The sequence below is a fragment of the Carettochelys insculpta genome, chromosome 16 (genome assembly GCF_033958435.1).
Source record: "Carettochelys insculpta isolate YL-2023 chromosome 16, ASM3395843v1, whole genome shotgun sequence".
Classification (NCBI taxonomy): domain Eukaryota; kingdom Metazoa; phylum Chordata; order Testudines; family Carettochelyidae; genus Carettochelys; species Carettochelys insculpta.
Window position 1 is genome coordinate 19,215,077 of NC_134152.1, and position 21,858 is coordinate 19,236,934.

Below are 21,858 nucleotides of genomic sequence, written 5' to 3' on the forward strand. Positions count from 1 at the left end.
GGTGTTCCTGGACAAGAGTGTATTGGACTAGAAAGATTCAATTTGTAGTTGCTTAAATACCAGCAAAGATCTAGGCCCTTCTGCCTTATGCTGATGGAGCTTATCTAACGCTTTGGAGTAAATGTCTCTTGCTTCTTGTTTTCTTACCCAGAGAACCACCAGAAAGTGATTTTGGAAACAAAAGAGGCACCAAGTTCTGGACATGGATTCTGCAAGAGAAAAATAAACATGTTTCATATGTAGAAATATTCATGTACTGCTTAGACGCAATACCCTGTTATTGCCTCACCAAGAAATAACTTGCAACTTGCTTCTGTTAACGTATGAAGACCACAACTGCTATAAGCAATAGATATTTACTAATCCAAATCTGAATAAGACCTGAGCTGGGAGCATGCAGTACTCACCTTTTTCTTCCTACCATAACCTATAAGCACCTATTTCATGCAGAAGTCGAGCTGCGACTTGTTTATGAAAGATTGCACATTACCGCCATGATCATGAAAGGAGATGGTATGCTGGCACTGGGAAGGCATGTTGCAAATGTTAGCATTGTATGGTACGAGCAACAAAAATGGAAGTGATGTGTATGAATAGGAATAGATCACAGAATGTACATATAAAGTGTTAATACACCACGGACAGCAGACAGAGAGACATGGTCCTGTGGCATTGGTTATATATTCTGTCTGTTCATTTGAACTGTAAATCCTTTTCTCAGATTTGGCCTGGGCAGGGCAAAATGGAAACGTTAACTTGATTCTTAGGATCAATTATTTCAAGGAGTGACTTTCCTTATTCTCCCTTTGGAGAACTCCACTTACATCTCTCTCTTTCATCTCAGCTCTTGCTGAGCAAGGCAGTAAAAATAACACGGAATGCACCTCAATTTGCCAGCCGGATGTCATTTTGCAGGTCTAGGGAGAGCTGTGGTTTCTATATTTCTGCCTCTATTCTGACACATTAACCTCACATGTGGGCCTGTAGTATTGGTTAACTCAGCTTTGTTTTGGTTGTCAGACACAAAAAGATGTCCTTAGTTATTCTGGGTATGTGCATGTACAGAATATATGCTAGTGGGAATAACACCTGACGCCCATTTCCATTAATGCACGTTGACATGGGACTTTCTCGCACTGAATAATTTGTTTTACACTGCCTCACTGACCACCATTGTTGTTGTTTTATAATATTTTGTTACTTAAGTACTTAGTAACTTCTTGCAAGTATCAGGGCCCAGCTACAGGCAAGTGGTATAAAACCTGAATTCCCAACCCAGGGAGTGGCAAACCAGATGCAGTAGTTGGGAAAAACATACAAAAGAGGGTTGAGGAATGAATAAAATACAGAGCTTTTAGCAACAATTTTAGACAGAGATTTTCAATCGTGACCCCTGCCTTAGACTACCTGGGTTTCTGGTCCCAAACTGAGATAGCTAGGGATTGAGTCTCTGAGCAGCGGAGAGCAACTGCAACACCAGTTGAAGTTAATGGGAGCTAGAGATGTTCAGCAAGATCCAAGGCCTGCAAGTTCAAGCTGAACAAATTTAGACGGTATATAAGGTGCACATTTTTAACAGAGGCACTAATTAACCAGTGGGACAAATTACCAAGGGTGGTGGTAGATGCTCCGTCACTGGAAATTTTAAGGTTGGATATTTTTCTAAAGACACATTCTTGTTCCAACAGACATTAATTTCAAGTGGATGCTCAGCACAATATAGGTTAGACAAGATGATCACAAGCCATTTTTGGCCTTCTAATCATAAAACCTCTGAAAGTCAAGCTGGCGATCCAGGCATGCCAAAGCTGAATCTCTCTAACCCGGAACTCTCTCATCTGGCAACATCCATAATCCGACGTGATTTTCGTTAGCTCTCTGACCACTCATGGGTGTGGTCAAGTTTCCCATCATGCCATGAAGTTTGTTTCCAGCCATCAGTCCTGGCTCTTAGTTTTCTGTGCTGTTATTTAGCTGTAATTTATCCTTAAATGTCTTCTAAGAGCTCAGTAAGCAGTGGAAGTGTTGGTAATGTGCTAGATAATAATGACCTCCTGTGGTCCAGTAAATTCTCTTGTCTGGCACCGGTCGGGTCCCAAGGGTTCCGGATTAGAAAGGTTCAACCTGTAGTTACTTTTAAAATGCAGGCCTGTGTGCAGGGTGCCATGTTTTCATCTCAGACAGACATATGACTTGCCCATATCTAATGCATTTTACACAAGGGACAGGTGAGCTTTTTAAGAAGTCAAAAATACTCACAGAGTCATTGATCACTTTTGAGAAGAAGGGAGGCCAATCTGTAAAGGAAAACAGCACGACCTCTGCTAACAGCAGGATAAAATATACGTAAGAGGTGACGTGACGAAAAGGGTCCTCTGAGAAGCCCTGCAAAACCAGAGAATTGCTGTGGTTGAGGTAAAACACTTCATGTAAAATCACTAAATAAATGAGGATTCACGCACTCTCTCAACTGTAAGATCTCAGGCTATGTCTAGATTAGAGCGATATGTCAATAGAAGTCTTTGTCAGAAGATACCTTCTGACAAAACTTTTGTCTACAGATCGTAGCCAAACTGCCAAGTGGATTGCAAGAGCGATCCACTCTGTTGACAGAGAGCAGCCGGACCGCCTGCCTACTCTATCAGCAAAACAGCCAACTGGAAGCACAGCAGACAGGCTTGCCCAGTGTCCTGGAAGCCCTGTCTGTTGACAGAGGGCCCTCTCGGAACATCCAGACCAGCTTTCTGTTGACGGATCTCTGTCGACAGAGGAGTTATGCCTCATGGGGAGTGGGATATGGTTGTCGACAGAACTCCTTGGGAATCTGGCCGCTCCATGGGTTTTGCTGACAAAACTGCCTAGTGTAGACAGAGCCCGAGCATTGCTATGGATGGATCATCATCATCATCAATAACCGTGGGCTCAGCGCCCATTGGTGTCTGATGCCTCTCTCACTATTTCCTTTCATCTTTCCCTATCAAGTGCAGAGTGGCTTAGTTTCTGTAGACTAGCTCTTCATCAATCTACTATATCATCTATCCATTCTCTGTGGGGTCTGCCTCTCCTATTTGAACCGTCCATTATGCCGAATACTAGGGTCTTGATTTTTCGTTCGTCATTCATTCTGCAAATATGTCCAAATAGTTGTAGCTTCCATTTTCTAACCTTCTGCAGCAGATTCTCTTTTGGATGTATCTTCCTATAAATTCCTCATTGGTGACCATCTGCATCCACCCTATTCTCAGAATCTTTCTATAACAATTCCTTTTGAATACCAATATTCTTCTTTTCGAATCTTTCGTTATCATCCATGTCTCACATCCATACAACATGCTGCTGAATACACACATTTTCAAGACACCCAGCTTTGTTCTTGAGCTAATTGCTTTCCTTTTCCAGGTCTTATTCATTGCCTTTAAACTCGCTCTTGCTTTAGCTATTCTAGTCGCTATTTCCTTCATACAGTCTAGATCGTACGTTATGTTGCTCCCCAGATATGTGAACGCTCTACATTTTCTAGTTCAATACCATAGATACTGATCTTCCTTCCTATTTCCTTATCTCCAAATACCATTGTTTTTGTTTTATCAATGTTCATAATCAGTCCGTACCGTTTCCCTTCTTCATTTAACACCCGCACCATTTTCGCTAGCTTCTTCCCATCTTCCTCAATAATAACTATATCATTCGCGAACTTCAAGTTGTTAATTCTTTTCCCGTGCACAGATATCCCTTCTATCTCTTCCTTGATTTTGTCCATCACTCTCTCCAGATGTGCAATGAAGATATTTGGCGATATTGGATCTCCTTGTCTCGTATCTCTACTTGTTTTAAACCAACTGCCCAACTCCCCACATGCACTCACCGCTGCCTCTGCATTATCATTTGATATCTTTCAACAACCATATCAGTCTGCTATCTACTCCATATGACTCCAGCACTGCCCAAGTCACTTTCTGATCTATACTGTCAAATGCCTTTTGAAAATCGACAAAGCAAGCGTATATGTTTTTGTTCTTTTGTCGAGCTTTCTCCGCTATCAGTCTTAGTGCCAATATCTGCTGTATGGCACCTCTGTCTTTTCTGAACCCTGCTTGCTCATCTGCTATATGTTCTTCTATCTGCGATCTTAATCTCTCAGTCAGTATCATCAACAGCACCTTACCTAGATGACTCGTTAGGGCACTCGTTCGTTCTGTAGTTCTTGCACTCTTGGGCAGTCACTAGCACAGATCTTGTCCATTCCTTAGGCGCCTTCCCTTCTTTCCATGCTATATTACGTAGTCGGTGTATTTCCTGAATCATGCTTTCTCTACCGTATTTGATCATCTCTCCCGTGATCTTATCATTTCCAGGGCTCTTGTTGTTCTTTAGTTGTTTCACTGCTTTTTCTACTTCCTCCTTCGAAATATCAGTCTCGCTCTCGATGCTCGGGGGAGATATCTCTTTCAGTTCTTCAGTCAGTCTCTCTGAGACACTCTCTGGTTCAACTGTGCTTTGTATAGATCGTGCAGCGATGGACAAGATATTGCACCAATCTTCTCCCTGTTCATGAGCACTTCTTCGTTCTCATCTTTGATCACGATCTGCTTTGGTTGCCATTTCCTATTAATATTCCTAACTGTCTTATACACCTCCCTGGTCTTATGTTCACCATAATACCTCTCAATACGTTCACATTGCTCCTCCAACCATTTCTCCTTATCCTTTCTGTCTGCTTTCCTTACCTCATTGAATTTCATCCTATATTGCTGTTCTGGATGTGCGGTATGGATGTGTGTTATGGGAAATTCTTAGAGCATGCGCTATAGGGAATTAAATGACTGGTGTTGATATAGATAAGGCTGTACCTGTAGGTATAGATAAGGCACACAACTGGAAAATCACAAGGCGTGCAACCACTGAGAGGAGCTAGAGTGTGAGTGCCAGCTAGAGCAGTGGTACTCGAACGGCATGTATGACAACAAAAATTACTGTACAACCCCAAAAAGAAGGACCGAAGTCTGAGACTGCCTTAGCCCAACTGCCCCAGGCATGGGGGCCACAGGCACAGGCCAAAAATCTTCAACCCCAGACAGGAGGCTTTTACCTTCAGCCCCACCATCCAGGGCTAAAGCTCTCAGGCTCTGGTCCCAGCAATGGGGCTTAAGCTTTGGCCCTGGACCTTAACAGGTCTGTGCTGTGCTTCCCTAGCTTTGTGAATAGCAGTGTAGGCTTTTACAAGGCAGATTCCAGTAAATGGTTCTGGGTGCTTAAATAAACTAAGGCAAGGGGTTGAATTGCGTGAGGATACAAATTCCGCCAGCCACCTCAAGCTTTGTGTAGACTTCAAAATGTGCAAAAGCTCTTCCCTGGTTAATTAGTTCAATCAGTACTAATTCAGTACAATAGTGAGTTCCAACCATCCTTACCTAGTGGGAGTGTACCATCCACCTGTCTTTTAGAGAGAAATATAAATGCTAATTAGAAATGGTGATGTATACCTATGGTTGCAGAAAGATTCACTGGCTGGGTTATCACTTAGGAGAATAGCCAGTATCATAAGTATGGGATCCATAGATCTACCCACTCAGTTTTAACATATAAATGCTCATCCCCATGAAAGCAAAGCAGCTGGTATGAAAGACAGGAACAGTAACTCTTGGAAATAAAGTTGATCTGCCTGACCTCGTCTACGCACATGTTTTACTTCTTTAATAATCTCAGTGCGGTACAACTCTCCAGTATGGACACAGTGATACCGATACAAATGTATTTATACAGTTATAGCTAGTCCCATATGGGAAAGGGAATAAGCGTTAACAGTACAGTAGTCCCTTGAGTTACGTGAGGGTTGTGTTCCCACACACCCTTGCATAACCTGAAGTTCACGTAAGTTGGGGGGCAGCTTTTTCCTCGGCAGAACGCACGTTCTACAACTGGGGAAGCAGCAGAAAGGTAAGTCTTGGGGTTGAAGTGTGGGGGGGCAATTGGGGAAGATTAAGCCTGGCAGTGGGTTGGGGCTGGGGGAGGGGGATGTGGAGGGTTAAGCCTGGGGTGGGTTAGGGCTTCGGGGGGGGTGGAGTTGAGCTGGAGCTGTGAATGGGGGTTTGAACTGGGGCGGGGGGATTGAGCCAGAGCCATGGGTGGGGGTTGGGGAGCCAGAGCCATGTGGGAGCTTTGAACCAGGGCCATGGGGGGCTTTGAACCGGGGCTAGAGGGGTTTGAATCAGGGCCATGTGTGGGGGTTTAAACAGAGCTGAGGGGGTGAAAGTGGGTGTGAACTGGGGCTGCGGGGGGGAGCCAGGGATGTTGAGCTGCGCTTAACTTGTGTTAATGTGAATTAAGTACAATTTTAAAATGCGCGTTTTGAGGGTTTACAGCATGGGTGTCCAACGTTTTGGCTTGCCTGGGCCGCACTGAGTGAAGAGCAATTGTCTTGGGCCGCATACAAAATATATAATATAGTTAATGTATATAAATCACATAATAATGTTAAAAGTTCACGATCTTGTGGGGCCGCATTACTAGCTGATCAGGGCCGCATGCGGCCCGCGGGCTGGACACGCCTGGTTTACAGTATAAGGAACTTTTATACTAGTAAAACTGTGTCCACTCTAAAGGCTGGACTGGAATTACTATGCTACTAAAAACTGACAGTTATACCAGTCAAAAATCTCTGTGTAGACCAAACCTAACATTTTTCTTTTACTTTTGTGTGAACCAGGTGCTCAGAAAAACTATGGATCCTGGAGAGTAAAATGCTCTTTTCACTTAAGCTACGTCTACACTGCATTCTGATTTCAGAAGCAGAATGCAAATAAGCTAGATTGAAAATGCAAATAAGGTGCAGATTTAGATCTGTCACCTCATTTGCATATTGTCATACAATCTCGTGTCTGGAAGAGGCTTTTCCAGAAGCAAAAACGCCCATGTAGATGGAGTTCCTTCAAAAACAAACCCTGTTTTCAAAAGAACCCGTCTTCTGATTCTGTTTCCAGAATAAGGGTTCTTTCAAATATGGGGTTTGTTATCAAAGGAACCCCATCTATACGTGTATTTTTGCTTCTGCAAAAGCCTCTTCCAGAAGTGAAATTGGGCGAGAATCTGCAAATGAGGTGAGATATGTAAATCTGCACCTCATTTGCATTTCCAATCTCACTCATTTGCATTCCGCTTTCGAAAGCAGAATGCAGTGTAGATATAGCCTTATACAACAGATGCAGCCAGGATAGTGGTAGTCTACGTTTCTTTCAACGAGCCTGTCCAACCCTAATTCAGTGCAGCTACTTTCTCATGCTCCTCTACTAACATCATATATGCCATCATGTGCCAACAATGCCCAGATGCTTTGTATATTGAACAGACTTCTAACTCCCTTAGACAAAGGGTTAATGGGCACAAAACAGACATCAAAACACTCCAGATCCACAAACCAGTTAGTCAACATTTTAATGGAATGGGGTATTCTGTTAATGACTTAAGAGTATGCATGTTACTGAAAAAAATTTCCGCACTGCTATTCAAAGAGAAACAGCCGAGCTGGCTTTTATATTCAAATTCGGCACATTAACACATGGTTTGAACCAGGATGGGAATTTTCTGAGTCACTATAGGGGCTCATCTGCATACCTGGCTTAATCTAATTCTTGATCGTCCCCCCCGCGCCCCTCCATTCTTTGATCAAGGTGAGCAAATCATTTTTTTCTGATTCGTCCTCCTTGATTACTGTTTTTGGTTCTCTGTGCCTTAAATATTGAGTCTGTTCTGGTGTGGCTATGGTCTGAAGAAGTGGGTCTGTCCCACGAAAACTCACCACCTAATAAATTATTTTGTTAGTCTTTAAAGTGCTACGTGACTGCTTTTTGTTTTGATAGTATATAGACCAGCACGGCTCCCTCTCTGTTACTATTCTAAATGGAGCTATGCTATTGTAAGGCTGTATCTACCCTCCACTTTTGTTGGTAAAAGTTTTGATGGACAGGGGTTTGAAAAAACCATACCTCTGACCGACATAAGTTTTACTGATGAAAAGTGCTGGAGTGGAGACATTCTCCAGCTGACAAAGCTACCGCCTCTCATTGGGAATGGTTTGTGGCTACACAGGAAGCCTTAACAGCAGCACATGCTAACGTTAGAAAGTTCTGCTTACCCCTTGGAGAGCCTGTTGAATGTTAGAACTCACAGTCACAGTAGCAGCGAGAAATGACAGGAGCCAAAAAATCAGCAAGATGCCTGAAGACTGGACACCCTTTAGCCTCTCAAACTGGGTGAGAAACACTGCAGGGATCTGGGAAGAAGAGATACGTAACTACTAGTTTCAAGTTCATGGTCAGTACAGTTTGTCAGCTGGTGTCAATTCAGTCCATCGTTAATGGACTGAACTATTGTTCCCATATGATAAAATTTAATTTCAGCAAGTGTAGGTTGTCAGAAATGGAATCCTCTCTCCTGGTTGCATGGGCTCACTCTGCAGTTGTTACTGCAACCAGAGGGGATGCCATATCCTCTTGCATCCGCTCCCATATGGTGTTTTGGGTCAGAGGAGCCATGCAGGTGCAGACTGAGTGGCCACCCCATTGTGTCAGCCCTGGTCTGCCACCCCTTTACACAGTACCATGTTTCATAGAGCGTAGCTCCACAGTGGACAGGTTTTTGCAGACAATGCCAGCTCACCTGTAGAACACCACTAGTTCTGCTGTCTAAAAGGGAAGAGGGCGAAGACCAGAGCTGCCCAATGTTAAATTGAAACTTATGTTTTTTTAAAAAAGGAATTACCATTGTGATCCCCAGAACTGCCGGGCTAATGAAGAACATTGGCGCTCGCAGGCTTCCTTGACTGATTTCCCAAAGGGTGTAGAATAGGTTAGAAAAACACAGTAATATCAAAATGAATCCAAGTACCTAGGACAGGGGAACAAACATGTTGGAATGGACTGTTAAAGGACACGTGTGATAACAGTAGTCTGTGTGCTGCAAGGTAGCTGAGTGTTTAAAGGGGCTGTTTGGGACACAGTGTGATTGGAGGCAGTTTGGGACGCTGGGGCACGTTAAGATGGAACATGCTACAAGGATTGTTATTCTGTTTAAGCCAGATCCTCAAATCCTTACTCACTCAGTCCTTGGTCACGAGTGAGCTTACCTGGTTAAAAAGAGAGTAAAAACTAGCTGTGGCTCTCTAGATCTGGCACTTAAAGGGGAGAGCTCCAATAAAACAAAGGCAATGTAACATATGTGCACATGCCTTACTGACTCCCTAGCAGAAGGAGGACCGCGGGATTCAAAGGAGATTATCAAGACAGTTTTAGAAAAACAAAATTCTTCACCCCAGTCACAATAAATTTTAGTCTAAAAAACCAGCCTCTAATACTAGCCCGAGTGACCGCAGTGCACAAGTACCAAAATGGGACTCAGAAGACCTGACTCTGAACTGGCCTACTTAGAAACCCACATCGATTCCCTTTAACATTCCGTATCTCAGTTTCCGCATCTGTAAAATAGGAATTCTGATACTGACCTCCTTTGCCAAGTTCTTTGGAAGCTACAGTAAAAAGTGCTATATTTCATAGGGAGGTATTATTTTTATGGTCTTTACCATTTTAGTTTTGAAGAGATGAGACATTCTGATATAGCCTCTGCTGTGGTGCTGAAGATACAGGTAATAGAATGGGAAACAGATCCAAAGATAGGTACAGGGTATCCAAGCAATGATTGTATTCTGGAAGCACTGGGTAAAGCGTGGGTTACTTGTATACCATGTCTGATTCCAGTCCTGCAACAGCACAAACAGAGAAATTGTTTAGCACAGCCTACTGTGGGTCTTACCCATATCTTGTACTATATGGAAAGACAAAGACCAAATCCTCAACTGGACTAAATCGCTGTGGCTTACCTGAGGACTACACTGATTTACTCCAACCAAAGAGCTGTTCTAAAAGGGAGGTTTACACTGGACATTAGGAAAAACTTTTTAACTGTCAGGGCAGTTAAGCACTGAAAGAAATTACCTAGGGATGTTGCAGAATCTCGATCTGAGGAGATTTTGAAAAGCAGGACAGACAAACACAAGTCGGCAGGGGTCTAGATTAGGTGTGGAGAAACTTTTTTGGGTTGGGGGGGCTGCTGACCCACAGAAAAATCAGTTGGGGGCCACACGTGAGCAAAAAACAAACGTACAAACAACAAACAAAAAAATTCCCCAAAGCCAAAAACCCCACACATACACTCCCCTCACACACCAGCCCCACACCCTAGGGGGCCAGTGCTGGCAGATTTTGTGGACCTCTCTAGGCCTGGGGAGGAGCCAAAAATGAGGAGTTTAGAGTGGGAGAGGGCTGCTAGGAAGCAGGCTGAGGGTGGGGAGTCTGGGTAGCAGGGAGACGCAGTAGTGGATTGGGGACAGAAATGTGGGTCTGGGGCGGAGGGTACAGGAGCAGGCTGCAGGCAGGGATCTGGGTGGGAGGGAGTGCAAGAGCAGGGTGTGGTGAGTATGAGTGTAAGAGGAGGGTGGATCTGGGCAGTCTGGGCCCTGGCTTGCCTGACCCTGGCCCACGAGCCTCAGAGCTCTACACCCTCCACCCAGCCATGGACCGGATGCTGGGGAGGGGAGCCCTGAGCCTCAGAACCAGATCCAGGCAAGCCATAGGCCAGGTCTGGACTGCAGGCTAGGGGTTCCCCAGGCCTGATCTAGATGGTTCTTGGTTCTGCCATGATTGCAGGGGACTGGCCTCGACCTGTTGAGGTTCCTTACAGTTCTGTGACTTACAATTTCAAGGGAGTTTGAACAACAGAGAGATTCGGGGTTGGGGGAATGACATGGTTAAAGTGGGGAGAGGCGGATTTAGCAACAGGATTTTGGATAAAGCAGTGCTAGGAGAGTGAAGATGAGGAAAGGCTAGAACGGTGAGATTAATAAGCCTGGGACTTTTTAGTTTGGAAGAGAGACGAATAAGGGGCGCCAGGAGAGAGGTGTACAAAATCATGACTGATGTAGGGGAAATAAATAAGGAAGCATTATTCACTCCTTCTCAGAACAAGAACTTGGGAAGGGGGGTCCTCCAAATGAAATTAATAGACTGCAGGTTCAAAACAAACAAAAAAAAGTATTTGTTCATGCAGCATATAGTTAATTTCTGGAAATATTCGCCAGAGGATGTTATAAAGGCCATGACTATAACAGAGTTCAAAAAAGAATTAGCTGGAGGACAAGTCCATCCATGCCCATTAGTCAGGATGTACAGGGATGGTGTCCTTGGCCTCTGCCTGGAGCTGGGAGTGGGTGACGGATGGATCGCTTGAGGATTATCTATTCTGTTCTTTGCCTCTGTAGCGCCCGGCACTGTGTATTGTCAGAAGACAGGATACAGGACTAAATGGATCTTTGGTCTGACACAGTATGGCTGGTCTTATGTTTTTAAGAAAGTTCCAGAAAGCAGAGAAGTAAGCAAGAAGGGAATAGCCAGGGCTTTTAGAAGTTGAGATAATAAAGAAAGGACTTTTAGGCTGTGTCTACACTAAGACAAAACTTTGAAATGGGCATGCTAATGGCCATATCGAAGAATACTAATGAGGTGCTGATTGAATATTCAGTGCCTCATTAGGACACTTCCAGCCACAGCGCTTTGAAAGCGCCGCTTCTGAATGCGTGTGGCTTGGCGTGGCTACACGGGGGTCCTTTTCAAAAGGAATAAGGGGATTAGAAATGTGCAGGGTCCTTTTGAAAAGGACCCCCCGTGTAGCCATGCTGAGCCGCGCGTGTTCAAAAGCAGTGCTTTTGAAGCACCGTGGCTGGAAGTGTCCAAATGCTAATGAGGCGCTGAATATTCAATTCAGCGCCTCGTTAGTATTCTTCGATATGGCCTTTTCGATGTTTTGTCTTAGTGTAGACACAGCCTTAGTGTCAAAGCTAGAGAGAAAAACTGACAGGTAGACATGTACAAGACAGGTTAGAGTCAAAGATTATTCCAAATATGTAGACCAGGGAGACAGGAAGCCTAGTGGAGTCAATAGTGTAAGATAAGACAGGGTAAAGAGAGGGATTAGGAGAAAAGATAAGGCTTTTAAAATTCAGTATATAAACTGCACTCTGAGCTGGGAGTGTTAAATTTTGTTAACAATGACGCTAACTCAGTCAGGGTGGACTGTTTTTTTATATTTGAAAAATGTTAAGTAAATGCATAATTACAAAAATTACAGAATAACAGCAAAGTTTCCTTCATGAGGAGTAAGGGAGTTGACAGGAGATGGCCCGGTAAATTGATTTCAGATCAGTCCATTCTAGGTACACCTTTGCCATAGCTAGAATTACAGCTCTACAATTGGGTGATAGCTCAGTGGTTTGAGCATTGACCTATTAAACTCATAGTTGTGAGCTCAATCATTGAAGGGGCCATTTAGGGATCTGGGGCAAATATGTTAACAAAATAAATAAATAAAATTGTTGGCGATGGTGATAAGTCCTGCGCTAAGTGCAGGGGAGTGGACTCAATGACCTCTGAAGGTCCTTTCCAGTTCTGAGATAGGCCTACTGCTGTACATCTGTGATTTAGGGTTGCCAGATTCGGTTGGCTGTATTGCTGGAGGTTTCACCCCCTGGCATAATCTTTAATTAAAGATTAATCTTTGATTTCTGGACAGATGCCAGGATAATCTTAGAGGACTGGCAACCCTATGTGTCTCCCACGAATATTAGAGAGATTTACTGGTGTTCAGCACCTCTGAGAATTAGGCCACTTTTATGAAGATGTCCAAAGATGGATTTAGGAGCCTCATTTTGGGCAGCCATGTTTGAAAATCTCAGTCTAGATTTGAACGCTTCCTTGTGGATAATGCCTGGGTACAGCAGATAAACCTGAATGAATATTTTGGCTCTTCTTTTATTCCTTTATAGTGGGTAATGAGTAGGATAGTTAGGGCAGATTCCAGGCTGGTGCTCAAATGAGTGAAGGTCTTAATAGTGAAGCTTTTGCTGCCACAGATCTCTCTGGGATTGATCATTCAGGAGTTGTCTGCATTGTGCATGTTTGGCAGACTGGTTTCATGTTATTGCCTCTATGACTCCATAAGCCACTGGATGGTCGTGGGTCTTCATCCTAAATTGTGATATGCCCAGCTGGAGGCCCTCCATCTAGATAGATTAAAAAATAAATATATAATACTTGACTCTGCACTCCACGTGACTCTTAGTCCCCAACTGGCTGGCCTCCCCTGCCATAGCCCTTGAAGTATTTTTCTTTTGAATACATTATTTAAGTAAGTACCTTCCATGTTAAGTTAATGTAAGGAAAGCTAAAGACATTTTAATAGACTTTCAGCATGGGACTCCTTGGCCCAAGTTCTGTGCTAGTTAAGCGCCTCTGAATGCTTAGTGTAATTCAGAAAGCAATTTGACCCACTGAAGTCAATTTCAAAACTCCCATTAACTTCAATGGGGAAGTGTTTCATCCTTTACATTTTAATACTGCTTTCCCCCCTAATATTAGTGTTTATTTCCAATCACTGTTATTTCTTGCTTAGACATAGAGTGTCAGTTGAAGGAGCTTCATTTTCATATAAAAATTATTGAGGTACCTGTAATGGCTCCATCTAACAGTAATTTTAGTGTCTTGAGCCACTATATGGCCAGGTTGATGTGAGCTTCCTTACTTTGACCTACCTGATTCAAGTGACTCTCCACATCTACTTAATAACTTCACCTCTCTGAGTGGTGCAACGTAATTAGGTAAACACAATGTCAGCATTGATATTGCATTACTTAAACAGACTTTTATTTGTTTTCAGGAGCAGTCTCTCAATGCCCAAGGCTGGGAAGACAAGCAGGAGTTGGGGAATAATACCATGGGTGCTGAGAGCCAAATAACAAAACTATAGGTTTTGTACATAATGAAAGCCACTTCATGCCAGAGGGTGTAGCAGCATCCCCAGCACTTACAAATACAGGCAATCATGGTGAGGACTCTCACTGCTGACATAAGAAGCCAAAAGCTCATGCACTTCATGCAATTTAATAACTACAGTGGCTGTATGCTGAAAAAGATTGACATAATTGTGTGGTGTAAATATGGCCTTATGCATTAGAAGGCTGTGGATATTTTTGTGCCTACCTAGTATCAGTGGCAATATACCACAATAAAGCATCATAACACACACAGCATTTTTTAAACAGATCTGACTGCTTCCACGTACCTTCTTGTAGTGTAACCCACACACCTATGGGCGCTTAACTGTCTCAAGTACTGGTACCTAGACCACATCACAGAGAAAGAATGAGTGTCCTCTACAGCCTAAACTGAGAGCCAGCTGCCCTTCAGCTCAAGCTGTAGCAGTGCCTGCACTAAGCTCCAAAAGTCCCAGATTGGAGCCTGCCTGAGAGCAGTTACACTCACTCATATTTTCAAATTTGCAAATCCAGACTGGTGTATTCGCTTTGGGCTGTGCCAAAAGGTAAAGGCTCTTCGCAAACAGTTTCAACTTCCACCCCAGTGCAAAGTCCAAAGTTTCTTGAAGCCAAGCAGGTCACTGAAGCGGCCGGGGGGGGTGGGGGGTAACGCTGCGGGGCAGATGTGGCCTTTCTTTCTTTCTCGGCTCTAGCCGCCTGCGTGGGATCATCTCCAGCAGTTCTGGGCTCCCTCCAGCCAGGGAAGATGAACTTTGTTTCTCCCAGCAAAGCGCCTAATGGTCTGCGCTCTGCAAGCGGAGATGGACAGGAAGACGCCCGCGGGCACGGAAGAGCCGGGAAGCTGGAAGAGGGACTGGTTTCTTCTCCCGACAACGTTTAACCCCCCCCGCCCCGGCTGGCTCAGACCCCTGCGCGGGCTACGCCCACGCACTACCCGGTGCACGGCACGGAGGCGGGAGCACCAGCAAGAGCCGAACCGAGCCCAGATCTTTCCGGCCGGCTCTGGCTGGGGGCCGCGTCAGCTGCTGCCTGGGGCGGGGGTGCGCGAGCTCACTCACCCAGAGACCAGCGGAGCCCTCCCGGGAGCCGCACAGCCAGCCGCCCGCAGCCATGGTGCGTGCCCGGAGCGCGGCCGGACCCTGGGCCCGCTGGTTAATGTGTGACGTTCCCGGGGTGGAGGAAGGGGCCGGGGGCGCTGCAGGGCGTCTGGGCCTCCCTGCCTGCAGAGCACGTGGCCTCTGGGCACGGCCCCAAGGCCCAGCTCCTTCCCATCCAGACTGGACGAGGTGGGCGTCACCTCTCCCTCATCACACCACCCAGACAACTCTGCTGTCTGCAGGGGGGTGAGAGACTGCTCAGCCTGGGCCCCCGCTTCCCCAGAGCGTAGCTCACCTGAAGGCCCAGAGAAAGTCGGTGACAAGTATGGAGATACGCAGCTCCTGGAACTGGAAGGGAACTCGGGAGGTCATAGAGTCCAGTCCCCTGCCCTCTTGGCAGGACCAAGCCCCATCCCAAGTATCAGAGGAGTAGCCGAGTTAGTCTGTGTCTTCAAAAACAACAAGAAGTCCCACGGCACCTTACAGACTAACAGCTTTTGTGCCAAAATATCTGTTAGCCTCTAAGGTGCCCCAGGCCTTCTTGTTTTTCGAGAAAGTTGGGTCATTTTCACTCGTTACAGCACTATTGAATAACCCTTTAAGCCTGGTATACACTAGGAAGCATAGCCATGTGGGCCAGGCATACAGAAAAGCCATACCCCTGAATGACATTGGTAGACTCCGTTAACCCCTCCATGTAGATGTAACTATAGTATGTCAGCAGATGGAGGTTTTTAGGCACTAGGTAACTTCAATTTGCACCTGCTGTTTCTACATCAAAGCCCCCTGGGTCTGTTTGTGTCATCCGACTCCCCAAAGTACAGAGTCTGCAATGTAGACATACCTTTAGTTAACTCAGGAAGGAATCAAACTAAAATTGATGTAAGGCATGGTTAATCCAAAGTGGATGGAGGTTGCAGTGATTAAACAAAAATCAGTTTCTGAGGGGATGGGTATACTTAATATGCTACAGCTGCTGTACATTGTAGCATTTCAATGTAGACATTGCTACACCCACAGGAGGCATTTCCCAGTCAGGTTGAGTCACCTCCCTGAGAGGCAGGATCTAGGCTGATGGAAGAATACTTTTGTAGACTTACTTCTGCCTAGAAGGGACTTTGTTTAACTATGCTGCTCACTGCACACGCTTGACCAATGTAGTTTAACAAGTCTAGATCAGGCCTAAGGAAGCTCAGTTAAATATGTAAATTTTCTTGTATAGATGACATGTTAGACAGCTACATGAACTGACCTGTTTTCAAGTCCTAATGCAGAACAATAAAGAGCTACTAGATGCAGAGCTTTTGAAAAATCTGTCCCTTCTGTAAGCCACAGAAAATACCTGTATAGGAGCTGGAGAGGGAAATGCATTTCCTAGCTGAAGGGTTATTGAGTAAATTCACGGGATGCAGAGCTAAATTAGCTCTCCTGGAGTTATTAGATATTGTGGGGCCTTGGTTTACACGTCTTTTCCCCAATTTAAAAGAAAATTATAATTATGGTGTTGAGGTTATTAATACTATAATAAATGTGCCTTTTAATTAACATAAAACTGTTCTGTGGTTACATTTCTGTCTTAAACATGTAGAATATAGTTAATTAAATTCAAAATAGCCTACTTCTTACTTTAGAAGAGCTGTTGTACTAGTTTCTTTCAGGGCAGGAGTTTGAGTGTAGAAGGAGATTCTGACCTGGGGAGTATAGGAGGGACTGCGAAATGTGAGGTACAGCCAGGAGGCGCTTACCACAGGCAGCTCCCAACTAGTAGCGCAGCAGGACTTGGGCAGGCCCCACACCATTTCTGCAAGTAGCCAGGTGCTGGCACATCTCTGCCTGCCCCTGGGGGAGGGGCAAAGAAAGTATGTCTCTGTGCGCTGCCCACACCTGCAAGCCCGACCCCTGCAGGGACTATGCTGTGGGCAGAAGTAGCATGTGAAGCTGCCTCCTCCCCCTCCATGCACTAGGAACAGCAGAGACATGCTTGGCTTCCAAGAGACGTGTGGGGCCATGGCATGGGGGCAACCTGCTTGAGCCCTGTTGCACCACTTGATGTTTAGCAACCTGGAAATTCTGATCCAGAGGCTCCAGCATTGACCATGAGCAAGGAGTTAATGACCACTGATGAATATAATTTGTTTTTGCAGGGCCTCCTTTGGCACAGGGCTCTGGGCTGCAGCCTTTAAAACCCCTGCATCAATCTGTCCCTGCTGAGAAAGGTGGAAGGTCCACATCAAAGAAAACTGGGCCTTCACTATTGTTATTATTGATGAGTATGTGTTTGTATTTCAGTAGTTCAGAGGGGCTAGTGGGTCAGGGTCAGTGTTCTTTGTAAACTGAGTGCCCTGGAGTGAGTCAGGTGCCACCCAACTGATTAGCAGAGTGTACACAGCACCCACAGTTGGCAGCACAGGGTTCTAACTAGTGGTGCACATCCCCTTATGCCTTGGTGCATATAACCAAATTTGGATGCAAAAGAATTAAAGTGAACTCTAATCTGAGTCCTATTTTTCTAAGTACTATACCAGCACATGAAACATGATCCTTCCCTTATGAGTTTGCACGGTAAGGCTGGGTCTATGTTTACCTTGAATATCAACAGCTGCTACGCAATTTTAGGTACGGTAATTGTGTACCAAAAATCCATTTTGCAGCCATCGATGTTCATCCCTGTCCTTACTGCAGAATGCCAATGGGCCTGCTCGTCCCATTCCTTAGTCCTTGCAGCTCCCAAAGAATTCTGGGGTTGACAAACCTGGAACGTGCTGTTTCGTGCATGCACAAAACGGTACCCCGGAAGATCGAACCTAAGTGTTCTATCTTCCGTGGCAAGTGTAGATGCAGCTTAAGTAATATTTAAGTGCTTAAGTGAACAGATTGTTTGGGGTAGCTTCCCTAGGCTTCTGCTTGCAGCAGTTCTCTGGCTTTTGTACACATCTGTCCATGTTTTAGGGTCTTTTCATGCTAGAAGATTTCTGCACAGTCACTGACTAAATCTAAAATATTCCGTCCCTTATTTACCATCGAGTTGTGTGAGGCTTTCCAGAGTGAAGTATAAAGAGCACAAACATCAGTTTTTGTTACAAAATAACTATAAATAACCTGGGCTGGTAAATTATTTTTCTAGGTGATGATGTTGCAAACAGGCAGAGAGAGCACACAGTGTGAACACAGGAAATAAACAGGGCATAAAATAGTCTCAGAGAAGTGCTGGGTGGGAGCAGATAATAGGAATTGGGAGTACAGGATCCTAAGGCGGAGAGGAATGGGGCAGTTTATAGGATAGGGCAGGGTATAGGACTGGAGGATGGGGCCAGGAATACGATTAATGGGGCAGAGGACAGAAAGGGGGAATGGCAAAGGGTGTGCGATGGGGGGAGTGGGCAGAGCATAGGATGGGGCAGGAGTGGGACTGGGGGTAAATGAGTAGGTATGGGATTGGGGATCGGGCGGAGGGTGGGCTGGCGGATGGAGCCAGCTGAGTAGCGGATCTCACAGGGGATGGATAGGGATGGGGATGGGACTGAGGGAATTAAGGGATTTGGAGGGGGATGGTGCAGGGCAGAGTACGGGTCGGGGAAACAGGGCAGGGGGCGGGACCGGAAGACGGGGCCGGCAGGGCACAGGCTTTCCCGGGGGTGGGGCTGGGCCGCACGTGGCCTCTCGGCTGCAGGAGCCCTCCCGGCCAGCAGAGGGCAGGAGCGGCGGTTTCGGCTCCCGGCCCGGTGGGCTGAGCCCGGCAGCGTGAGTCAGCGCCGCCTGCGGCGGACCCGCGTGGGCAGCCGGCTGGGATGCAGCGGGGCTGGGCGGCCGCGCTCTGCTGGGCGCTCTGCTGGGTGCTGGCGCGCGGCTCCGAGGACATCGTGGTGGGCTGCGGGGGCTTCGTCAAGTCCGACGTGGAGATCAGCTACTCGCTGATCGAGGTGAGCGGCCGGGGTCCCCCCTCCCCCGCTGCGGGGACCCCTCCCGTAGGGAGCCTCCGCCCCCCGCCGGCCTCACCCCGGGCGGGCTCATTCCCCAGCTGCCCGCTTGCCTCAGGGACGCCCAGCCGCGTGCCCCGGGCTGGGGTCTCCTCAGTGCCTTGGCCCTGCGCTTTCCCCGGTGCCTCAGCGCCCTCCGCGGGGAACAGCCCTGGCTGGTGTGTCGGGGCGGTCCCTCTTTGGAGACGGGCTTTGTGGTCTTCGGAGTCCAGGGATTGCCGCTGCCCTTCCGGGCCGGTGTGACAGCGGTGACTGCCTCCTTCAGCCTTCTCCACCGGTAGCAGCTTTCAACACACAAGCTGATCATAAACTGCATAATTTGCTGCTGATGCACATGGAGCTTCTCCGTCATAGACTTGCGGCCTGCAGGAGTTAGGCCAATATTAAAACTTCCCTGGTGGGTCGAATTTCAGGAAGGTTTGTGGACACACAAATTCGGATTCATTAGAAGGAAGTTAAAAAAATCAAAGTTAGTCCATCACAGAAGGTGGTGATTTTATACTGGCAGCAGATTTCAACAGCCAAGCTCATTGTAAACTGCTATCTGTTGGAATTTGCAGGCGATCAGAGAGGACAGCGTAAAGGGGTTAGCTTGATAGTAAAATTTCATTGTCTTCACTTTAAACACAATTAGCTTGAGTTAGTGAGCCCTATTACCAGTAACAAAAGCTTGATGTTACCAGATGGTGGTAGCATCAATTTCGAATTTAAAATTTCTAGTAAAGGCTAGTGGGGAAGCACCATGTCTTGAACTGGAATTTATTAGACTTCCAAAGTGGACGATGGTGGTTTTACATGCCCCTTTAAAGGGAACCTTAAAAACCACGCTTGTCTGAATGCTTTTGCCCACTGTAGTTAGAAGCATCTGATCTTATTTGAAGTGACAGATTACAGAGAGAGCTCTGTGTTTCTTGCATTGGACAGCATTGTTTTTAACAAGCCTCTTTGTTTTCTGAGTAGTCATTTAATTCTTTTTCATTTTGTTTGTTGATTTTTTTGGCCCAATAAGAGAGAGAGAGCACAATTAAAAATCTAGGGAACTGTGTGAAATCACAAATAAGATTGTGTGGGGTTTGGAGAATTTGAGTGAAACTATATTAACTATATTTTTATGTTGATTAGGTTTCGAGTTGTGCCCTTTTTGATGTGTTTTCTTTTAAATTTTGTTCTTTGAAAAACTTTCTTTCATATTTTGCCAAGTCTGAGGTTTACCTTTTAGTGTGAGGGTTTTTTTTTTAATTGTGAATTTTACCTCTTGTTCCCATGGAACTCTTTGATGGTTTCTGTGGCACAAAGTCCACTGGGAATTCTTCTTTCAGACTTTACTTATATGTGAATTTTTTTAGTCAATTTTTTCATCTTTTTCTGGTTCTTGTAGATTAAATTGTATACAAAACATGGGACTTTGAAATACCAAACAGACTGTGCACCAAATAATGGCTACTTCATGATTCCCTTGTATGATAAGGTAAGAAGCCAAATTTGTTGTGTTCTTTACCATGCTGTAAGATAGTGGGCTAATTTAACATTCAGTCCTGTTTGTGGCATGAGACGTGTTGTTAGCGTTTGAGGAAAAGATACACAGGGAAAGCTGATTTCTACAATGAAAAAAAATGAAAATAAATCAGCTTCAAATGTTCCGATAACAGCTAATTTTTAAAAAAAAATTGTTTAATTAAATTATTTGAGTTAAAAAAAATTCCTCCTTCTTCTGCTCATAACTTGGAGGCTTTCAGAATTCCAGTGCTTAGGCCTCAGACTTACAAGGAGCACTGCACAGGCAGGAGTGCCTGTGGTAGGTACCCTGTAGATTTCAGTAGAGTTTTGCATGGGTATATGGGCCTGTCTGTGTGGAGCTCATGATAGGACTGGGGTCTTAGTATCTTCTGTAGTTTTCTTGGGCGTAATGTCACTGAAATGGAAGTCCATGTTGAGAGAGGCCCCTGAACTATTTGCTGAATGGAGATACTCGAGCACTTGTGGGTATTTTGAAAGTGACACTTCAGATTTTTTTAGTGTATGCTTATGTACTGTCTGAAACATTGAAACTATGCACTGACTGTTTTACTTTATGCTAGTTTTCCATTTACATCAGCAGACCCTCATTATGCTCTTTTCCTAGGGGGACTTTGTTCTTAAGATTGAGCCTCCCCTTGGCTGGAGTTTTGGTGAGTACTTGATCTGCTGTCGAAATAGGGCAACCATAATTTCATTGCCTCGTTTAGATTGATTTGGTGCCTGGAAAAAGTGCCTATGATTTGGTGCCTGGTGCATATATATATATATATATATATTTGGTGCCTGGAAAAAGTAATTTTTAGCCATGAGCTAAGTTCTGCTTAGGTATGTCCTACTTAGGTACATTTTAGACAGTTAAACTATTTCTTTGAAAATCAGTTTGATCTCTTCCTAATCCTTATTGTGCACATAACAAGAAACACTGAGTGGACAGTCTGATCTCCTTTAAGATAGTGGTGGTCAGGGATGGAAATAAAAAATACCCCATACCTGCTAACCATTTTAAGTTTGACTTTTGAGTGGGTTTGCCTTGGCTGACAATTAGGTTCCTGGATTTCTTATACTTTGCACTATCGTAGACTTCCCAAATACTCGAGTTGCGGATATCTCAGGTTAATGCCAGGTCCCTGCCACTCAGAGGAGTGGGAAAACTGACCAGGGCTGCTGCTAAGCGGGGAAACAGACCAGCCATCTGGGCAGCCCTTGCTGACAGGAAAGGTTTCCTGCTTGCAGCAGCTGAGAGTCAAGCTCTCAGATGCAGCCACTGGTAGGAGCAGAGAAACTGACAAGGGCACCAGCCCTGGTAGGTTTCCTGGCTTTGCAAGCAAAGGGGAGCTGGGAGCCAGGCTGCTGGTGCCCTCATCAGTCGCCTGGCTCCCCTAGGTTGCAT

General features: G+C 45.4%; 2 protein-coding genes across 6 annotated transcripts in view; one reads left to right on the forward strand and one right to left on the reverse strand.

Moving 5' to 3' along the window:
* ABCC6 (ATP binding cassette subfamily C member 6) overlaps window positions 1-15,027 on the reverse strand; it is a 50,527-nt gene extending 35,500 nt beyond the window's left edge. For 2 of the 5 annotated variants that reach the window (XM_075011230.1, XM_075011229.1), the window contains exons 1-6: window positions 14,935-15,027; window positions 9,575-9,751; window positions 8,758-8,883; window positions 8,132-8,269; window positions 2,260-2,385; window positions 148-209 (exon numbers count right to left, since the gene is read on the reverse strand). In XM_075011230.1, coding sequence (XP_074867331.1) covers window positions 148-209; window positions 2,260-2,385; window positions 8,132-8,269; window positions 8,758-8,883; window positions 9,575-9,751; window positions 14,935-14,988 — 683 coding nt within the window. In that variant the 5' untranslated portion in view covers window positions 14,989-15,027. Of the gene's footprint in view, window positions 1-147; window positions 210-2,259; window positions 2,386-4,165; window positions 5,383-8,131; window positions 8,270-8,757; window positions 8,884-9,574; window positions 9,752-12,693; window positions 13,106-14,163; window positions 14,422-14,934 lie in introns of those variants that run through there. The other 3 variants (XM_075011232.1, XM_075011231.1, XM_075011233.1) reach the window with 3 other exon arrangements.
* A 3,677-nt stretch (window positions 15,028-18,704) lies between these two features.
* LOC142021529 (BOS complex subunit NOMO1) overlaps window positions 18,705-21,858 on the forward strand; it is a 33,808-nt gene continuing 30,654 nt past the window's right edge. Inside the window, exons 1-3 of the mRNA XM_075010441.1 lie at window positions 18,705-18,893; window positions 20,329-20,418; window positions 21,073-21,118. Coding sequence (XP_074866542.1) covers window positions 18,762-18,893; window positions 20,329-20,418; window positions 21,073-21,118 — 268 coding nt within the window. The 5' untranslated portion in view covers window positions 18,705-18,761. The remainder of the gene's footprint in view (window positions 18,894-20,328; window positions 20,419-21,072; window positions 21,119-21,858) is intronic.